The 8298-nt window shown below is 37.3% G+C and overlaps 1 protein-coding gene across 2 annotated transcripts; it reads left to right on the forward strand.

The window, feature by feature from the left end:
- The first annotated feature begins 1939 nt into the window (after positions 1-1939).
- On the forward strand, positions 1940-7472 carry LOC125058575. Of its 2 annotated transcripts, none has more exons than XR_007118439.1 (2): positions 1940-2075; positions 7348-7472. XR_007118439.1 is itself a non-coding variant. In XM_047662682.1 (2 exons), the coding sequence occupies exon 1, from the start codon at positions 2297-2299 to the stop codon at positions 3566-3568; it is 1272 nt and encodes a 423-aa protein (XP_047518638.1). In that variant the 3' UTR covers positions 3569-5309; positions 7348-7472. The 2 variants fall into 2 exon arrangements, 1 of the variants encoding a protein (XP_047518638.1); XM_047662682.1 differs by lacking the exon at positions 1940-2075 and adding an exon at positions 2297-5309.
- The last annotated feature ends 826 nt before the right edge of the window (positions 7473-8298 follow it).

Raw genomic sequence — 8298 nt, forward strand, 5'->3', positions numbered from 1 at the left:
AAAAGCTTTAGAACTAGTTATTTTATTAAAATCTAAAAGTACAATCATATTTTCAGACTCAAAAAGTGCACTACAATCTCTTGAAAAATTTCCTTTCCAAATGAAACTTTGTTATCCTATTATTTGCGAAATACGTGATAAGCTTTTAATATGTTCTCAAAGAAATTACACCGTTATCTTTGCATGGATTCCAAGTCACAGTGGAATTAAAGGAAACGAGAAAGCCGATGAGCTTGCTAAAGAAGCTATAAAGGATGGAGACATAGTCCCATACATTAATTATTGTCATGATTTAGCTGCTCTTCCGAAAACCCATCTTTGGAAGTCATGGAATGATGTTTGGTTGAGAAGCAGCAAGTTCAAAGGCAAACATTATGCTGAAATTCAACCCAGGATCCCCAGTAGACCATGGTTCTTTGAGGTTAAAAGTTCTAAAACTGTCACTTCTATCATTTCCAGAATGCGTTTAGGACATGTTTGTACACCTCATCATTTAGCAAGGCTTCGTATTATTGATAGTAATATTTGTGAGTGTGGAGAAGATATTGGTGACCTTGACCATATTTTCTTCTCTTGTTCCCAATATGACCGTACCTCCTTTCTGAATTCTTTACAATCACTTCATGTTCCGTTTCCGACTAAAATCTCCTGCCTTTTGCTTTATCCTTTATTGTATTATAATGTATTAGCTTCTTTCATAATCTATAATAATATTAAGATGTAATTTGTTTATGTACATATTTTATTTTTAACCAGCTTATCCCTTTATTTCCTTCTGATGTCTTTGTTTATTTTTTTTCGCGTGTAGTTTCCCAACCTTTTACTTGAAACTGGCATAAAGTTGAAGCTGTTGCCATAAAAAAAAAAAAAAAAAAAAAAAAAAAAGTAGAGGAAGCTAAACGAAAATTGAAGGGGATAAACAAAATAAACAAATACGAAATATCACTCCCGAATGTCAAAAAACAATACGTTTTTAACATATGGCAATCATACTGTTGTTATAATTATTATTTGTTTTTAATTTGTAATTAATAACTTAGAGATAGAAAAGTGGGCATTGTGTTTTATCGTTATTATTCCTTGACGAATGCTACTGACTGAATATAAATGTGTATAGTAGTTTTTAGAATGAAAGTATGTACGTTTGCTATGCTGGCTCCTGACTTAGCAACAAAATAATATTGGCGAGTTGAGGTTGTACGAGTGGTAGCCATCCATGATCCAGACCAGTTTATTTAGTTCGGAGTTCATCTACTACAAGATGGACGTGATTGGAGTGACTGCGTTAATTACTTTATATTGTGCCTACCAATATTATGATGTTTTGCGTTTATACCACAAATAATGTATTGCGTTTATATTAAACTAACATATCATGCCGGTAAAAATGTATATTAAATTAAAAGATTTACTTTCTTAGGTGTCCCTAAAGGTGGCCATTAATTATAATTTTTAGTTTTGACACCCCAAAAACCGGCAAAACAGAAGGGACACGAGGAGAACGTGCGCAGTGCGCGAGAATAATTTAAATTTAGGGTTTACTTTTTAACTCTGCAGTGATAAAAATTGATATATTAATTTTAAGTTTGGTGAGATAAATCAAAATCACGCATCAGACGATCACTTTTGCTTTGTTAATTATCTATGGTGATTGTAGTTAATGCTATGACGTAGTTAAAACATATTAATAATATTTTGATACTTAATTTAAATTGAAAATAGCTGTTTTATATATTGTAAAAAGAGATTCAAAAAATTCAATATTTCTACATACTATATTTTATAAATTTTGTATATAATATGTAATCAATGTATAACCATAAAAGTTGTCATAGACGGTAGACCACAGATGACAGCAGACAGAAGGGAAAGTTGACAGTTGTGAGTTGTGAGTTGTGACTTGGGCGTTTTGCCTCAAGAAGAAGACAATAGGAGGATTCCGTCGTTGCGGGTATAAGTGTTTACACGTGTTTCGGATATCATTATTTAGTATTTTCTATTTTTTCTCGTAGTTTAATGAATATAAGTTGACTTATCCTATTGGTGGTGGTTAATTAATAACATCAACTAATTACGTAAGTTATTTTTATTTATTTGTTATATTTCTCCCTTTACTTTGTTATATTTTTGGTAGTCTATAATGGAGAAACGCCCTCCAGACCCCCCTGATCCTCCGGATAGGGTCTCTTCTCCGGTGGAATCAATGGATTTATCCACCCCACCGCTTCCCCAACCTGGTGTCAAGCGCAGACTCGATACTGTCCATGAAAGTTTAATGGAACCTTCCAAAAAACCAATGACTGATGTCCGGTCATCTGCTGATGACGTCAACCCAGGATTTTACTCCCATCCATCACTCACTGGCTCTCCCAAGTCATACCTTGTCAATGACAAGGGCCCTTTTTTAGTCCATGTTTCTTGCCCTGAATCTGACCCATCCGCTGGTACATCAATCCGCCCAATTAAATTTGGTCATTTCTTGGTTAAAAATAAAATACCCAACATTGTTCGAGATGGTGTTAAGAGAGTGGGACGTAATAGAATATCTGTTGAGTTTAAGTCGGGCTTAGATGCTAATAATTTTGTGTCTAATCCCATTGTACCTTCCAGCAACTATTCTGTTACGATTCCTAATTATAATGTTTCCCGTATGGGCCTTGTGAGAGGTGTCCCAGCTGATTGGTCGATGCAGGAATTTGTCGAAACTTTGGAAGTTCCCGAAGGTACTGGTATAGTCCTCAAGGCCAGACGCCTTAACCGCAAGACAAACTCCGATGGTCAAATTAATTGGATACCAACGCAAACTGTGGTTCTAACCTTTCAAGGTCAATCCCTTCCTGAGAGAATATTCTCTTGTCATAGTTCCCTCCGCGTTGAAACGTACCAACTCCCTACAATTCAGTGCCTTAACTGTTGTAGATTTGGTCACGTAAAGTCACAATGCCGATCGAAGCCTAGGTGTTTTCGATGTAGTCTAGCCCATTCTGGTGATGAGTGTAATATCCCTGAAACAGAGTCATTATGTTTATTTTGTACTGCCTCACACTTTGCGACCAACAAAGCTTGCCCTGAACATAATCGACAAAAAAATATAAAGAGTTGTATGTCTCAAGAGAACATTTCTTATATCGAAGCATCGGCTCGGTTTAGACCTATCAGTGGCAAAACTTTTGCAGATTCTGTTAAAACAACCCCCTCCTCTTTATCCCAGCCCATTACTTTACCTTCCCAAGATTCCCGTCAGACTACATCTTACAGGAAAACTATATTTCTCCCTCCTCGCTCTAGACCTACATCAGGAAAATCCTTTGATAAGGCGGCCCATGAGGCCATTACTTCCAATTTACCCTCCTCTTTACCCAATGGTTGTGCCGTAAGCTCCCCTTCCCTTACAAACAATGAAGTATCCCCAAATGAAAATCTTCTCGACTGCTTATGGGCAGTCATTTGTAACATGCTATCCAAGTATGATGACATCCCCATACCGTCCCACGTTGCCCAAAAAATTAATTTGCTCCACTCATTCGTCACCAAAAATGGCGAATTTAGTAATTCAGTGGAACTGTAACAGTGTTCGCAGTAAAAAATCAGAATTAACCTTTCTTATCAATAAATTCGCTCCATCTATTCTAGCCATTTCGGAGACTTGGTTATTGCCGGGTTCCCGCTTTAGGGTTTCTGGGTATCGATGTCTCCGAGATGACAGGGATGATGGCTATGCTGGCTGTGCCTTTTTGGTCAGCCGATCCCTCACCTTCCACTCATTATCTCTTCCTCATTGTGATGGTATTAATGCTGTTGCTATGAGAGCTTTTAATATCTCGTTTATTTCTGTTTATATTCCCCACCCCCACATCGACCTCATTTCTGATATACGTTCTATTATCCTTTCGGTTCCTCCTCCTGTTGTCATGTTGGGTGATTTCAATGCCCACCATGTTTCTTGGGGTTGTCATTCCTCAGATTCTTTTGGGTCCCTTCTACTAGATTTACTCGATGATATAAACATAAGTGTCTTGAATAATGGTTGTCCTACGAGAAGGAGTCTTCCATCTCAGAATCCCGCTAACGCAGTGGATTTATCACTTTGCTCTCCTGATCTTTTCCCTTTTCTATCCTGGCGTGTTTTTAAGAGCACTTGTGGGAGTGACCACTTCCCCATTTTAATTGATCTCCCAACCAATTTAAGGAACGTTACTCGCCCTTCCCCTCTTTTAAAATTTAAACTGAATCAGGCCAATTGGTCAGACTTTTCATCTTCTATTGACTCTAAGATAGCTGCGCTCCCCGTAGTCTCTGCTGAAAACTGCTTATCTTCATACAATGATTTTGTCAACTCCCTCACCTCATCTGCCAGTTTACATATTCCACTCAAATCTTCTACACAAAGGAAAATTTCCCCTCCTTGGTGGGATTCCGAATGTACTGAGATGATTCGAAAAAGAAAAACGGCAGAAAGGTCATACAGTCTTTGCATGACCTTGGAAAATTTTTTAGTCTACCAACAAGCTTCTGCAGCTGCTCGCAGACTACTTAATAATAAGAAACGTCTTGGTTGGCATAAGTTCTGTGAGAGCATGTGCCCTGGTACCCCTTCGTCTGTTGTTTGGAGGCAGATCAGAAGATTCCGTTGTTCCCTCAATTCTTATGATGTCCCTTTTAATGATCCGTCTAGCTGGATTACCTCCTTTGCCGACAAATTGGCTCCTCCATCTGTCCCTTTTTATGATTGTCTTCCTTATAAGTATAATTCTTACATCCCCTCTTCAAACAGTCTAGATTGTCAATTCTCCTTGGAAGAACTTAACAAAGCATTAAATGGTCTCTCTGACTCTTCCCCTGGAGAAGATGGAATCCCTTATTCATTCCTCATAAATTCTTCATTAGACACTAAGAGGTACTTTCTTGATTTAGTAAACTGTTTTTTCGATCTTGGAATTATTCCTGAATCGTGGAACAGACAAATCGTCATTCCGCTTCTAAAACCTGGCAAAGATCCATCAGATTTCTCTTCATACAGACCTATTGCTTTGTCTTCTACCCTTTTAAAAATTATGGAACATTTGATTAAATTTCGTTTAGAATGGTTTTGTGAAAGTAACAATATCTTTGCAAAATCCCAGTTTGGTTTCAGGAAAGGCTTAAGTACGATGGATAGCCTAAGTATAATAACGACCGACATTCGCATTGCTTTTAAAAAGAAACAGTTCCTGGTGGGTGTTTTCTTGGATATCGCATCTGCGTATGACCACGTGCTGGTTCCGGTGCTCAGGCAAAAAATGCTTCAGCTGAGTATTCCTGAGAAGTTGGTACGTTTTGTTTGCAATGCAGTTTCGAATCGTTATATTATTATAAGATCTCAAAATACGGAGCTGTCTCCTAGATCTATTTGGAGGGGCTTACCTCAAGGTTCTGTTTTGAGTCCTCTTCTGTACAACATTTACACCTATGACCTGGAGCTTGTTGTGAATTCCTTCTGTCAGATTCTTCAATACGCGGACGATGTAGCCTTATACTTTTCATCAAATTCTATTGAAGAGGCATCATCACGCCTAAATTCGGCTTTGGATTATTTGGGTGATTGGTTAAATGATCATGGTCTCTCTATTTCTGTGCCCAAATGTTCGGCGGTCACGTTTACTACAAAATACAAGGTTCCACGGTGTAACATTTCATATAAAGGGTCCTTGGTATCGTGTTGTAAGCAAGTAAAATTTTTAGGCCTTATTTTAGACTCAAAGTTAAACGGTGTTCCTCATTTTAACCATGTGATTAAAAAAAGTGAGAAAGGTGTTAATGTTCTCCGTTCATTATCTGGTGTGAGGTGGGGAGCACACCCCTACTCGCAAAAGCTTTTATACAATGCTGTGGTACGAAGTCATTTTGATTATGGCACCTTCCTTTTAGATCCTGGCAACGAGCAAGCCCTTGATAAAATTTCCAAAATTCAATCGAAATCTTTACGCATCATCCTTGGTGCTATGAAATCCTCTCCCATCAATGCTCTCCAAATAGAATGTGTTGACCCCCCCCTGTATTTACGTAGACAATTTTTAAGTGACCGCTTCTTCATCAAAGTCCTTCAATACTCTTCACATTCCATCTTGTCCAAATTACGTCGCTTATCTAATCTCACGATGCCATCTAGTACAGGTAATGTTCCATGCCTGTTACACAGTTTTAATAAACTTTCTCGTCTTCCTAATCCTGTTGAAAGTTTCTCTAGTAATCCCTTGTTTTTAAATAGTTATGAATCCCTCATTTTTGATCCTAAAATAATTTTAAACTTTGGAATTGAAAAAAAATCCACCCAAGCTTCCACTTGTTTTCTGGAAAAAATTTCAAAAGACTGGCAGGGTTGGTTACCGATGTATACTGATGCTTCCAAGATTCCCAATAATGAGTGCATCGGTGCGGCTGTATGGGTTCCTTCATTCAAAACAGTATTGAACTTTAAACTTCCTCCATTGACCTCCGTTTTTTCAGGTGAAGCTTTTGCAATCCTAGAAGCGGTTTTGTATGCTGAGTCCCACAACCTAAATAAAGTTACAATTTTTTCCGATTCTCGCAGCTGTTTACAGGCAATTCTTTCCAATCCATTCAGGTCTAAAAAAAAACATAATACGATTCTAAAAATAAGAGAAGCTTTGTTTAGGTGTAGTAAAAAAGATATTCATATTGTACTTTTGTGGATACCTAGTCATTGTGGTATAGCGGGTAATGAAACTGCTGACTCTTGTGCAAAAGGTGCTATTTTCTGCGGATCTTGTCAGCATCCCAACATCTCGGCCCACGACCTATCAGCTCTTGCGTACTCCCACCTTTTAAAATCCTGGACTATTGATTGGCAATCTTCTAAAGAAAAAACTGGCAGGCACTATGCTAATATTCAGTATTCTATCCCTTCTTCGCCGTGGTTTTTTAAATATAAGTTTGTAAACAAAAAGGTCACATCTATAATCTGCCGTCTTCGTATAGGGCACGCTTGTACTCCTGTTCATCTAGCCAAAATTAAAATTAAAGACAGTTCTCTCTGTGAGTGTGGTATGGACGAGGGCTCGACAGACCATATATTTTTTAACTGTTCTTTAATTAATGACTCGTTATTTGACTATCTTTCTCCAGATTTCCCTCGTCCATGTAACCTTAACTCCCTACTTTCACTCCCATCCAGCTCGATCGTCAAAATTTTAGGGAAATTTATTTCTGTTAATAAATTAAAGTTATAAATAAGATTCTCCCCTTCATACCTTGTAGTAAAATGTTAACCTCTTGTATATATTATTAGATGTCTGTGTGTGTTGTATTTATTGTGATGTCATTTTTGTTTTGGGTAACTCTGCTTAGATAAAATTAAATCTATCAAAATTATCAAATCTATCCTCACTGTGTGAAGACTTAGAACGTGACATTGGCGGAATTGTGATTTACACAGATGTCGCCATTATAAATAAAGTGAAGTGAAGTGAAGTGAAGACAATAGAAAATGAACAAAATGGCTGAACTACAAAGACGTGTTTTAACAAATTTACAAGTACTAAGTAGTGGAAACTATGCAGAATATAATATCAATAACGTAATATGAAAAGTTTACTGTTATTCGTAATATTGTGATAATTAATTGCGTCAATTGCGTGTTAAGTCTGCAGATAATGTTTTTACAGAAAGTTGTTACTTCTCACTGCTCCAATAATCATTTCCTAGTGAAAATACCCTTTCAACAGCAGCATTCATGCCTGGACAACATAAGGAAATATATATTCAAACTAAATTATTCAAATGAGTACTTTCAGAGTACAAGATTTGAACTCAAAACTCAGTAAATGAGTATAGTTGGTCACCTTAAACTTTAATTTAATAGGTTTTATGTGTGGCACTGGCTCACAGTTTCAGGACTCGATAGAAAAATGCAAGGTCTGGGGTTGATTCTTTTAAAACATTCTCTTAGTTTATTGTGAATACATACTCTGTTGGTGCAACAACCTTAAGTAAGTCTCCCTTCGAAACAAGAGAATGCCATCTTCGATGATATTGGGTTACTGATTGCCAAGTGTCAGCTTGGAGCTTGCATAAGTCCCTCTTCAGCAATATCAGATACCCAAATATGCTTTCTTGACAACTACATTCTCCCATACTCACTTGGTGGCGAGTCCAGCAGAGTCTGTTAGCTTTGCTCAGTGATTGCTACTCCCATAATAGTTTTTATTAGGTTACCATCTGCTCAAGCTGTTCATTTTGAACCCTAGAAAGATAACCATGTATAATTTGTATATCATATGCTTATGAATGTGATTGTAA

The sequence above is a fragment of the Pieris napi genome, chromosome 18 (assembly GCF_905475465.1).
Source record: "Pieris napi chromosome 18, ilPieNapi1.2, whole genome shotgun sequence".
Classification (NCBI taxonomy): Eukaryota; Metazoa; Arthropoda; class Insecta; order Lepidoptera; family Pieridae; genus Pieris; species Pieris napi.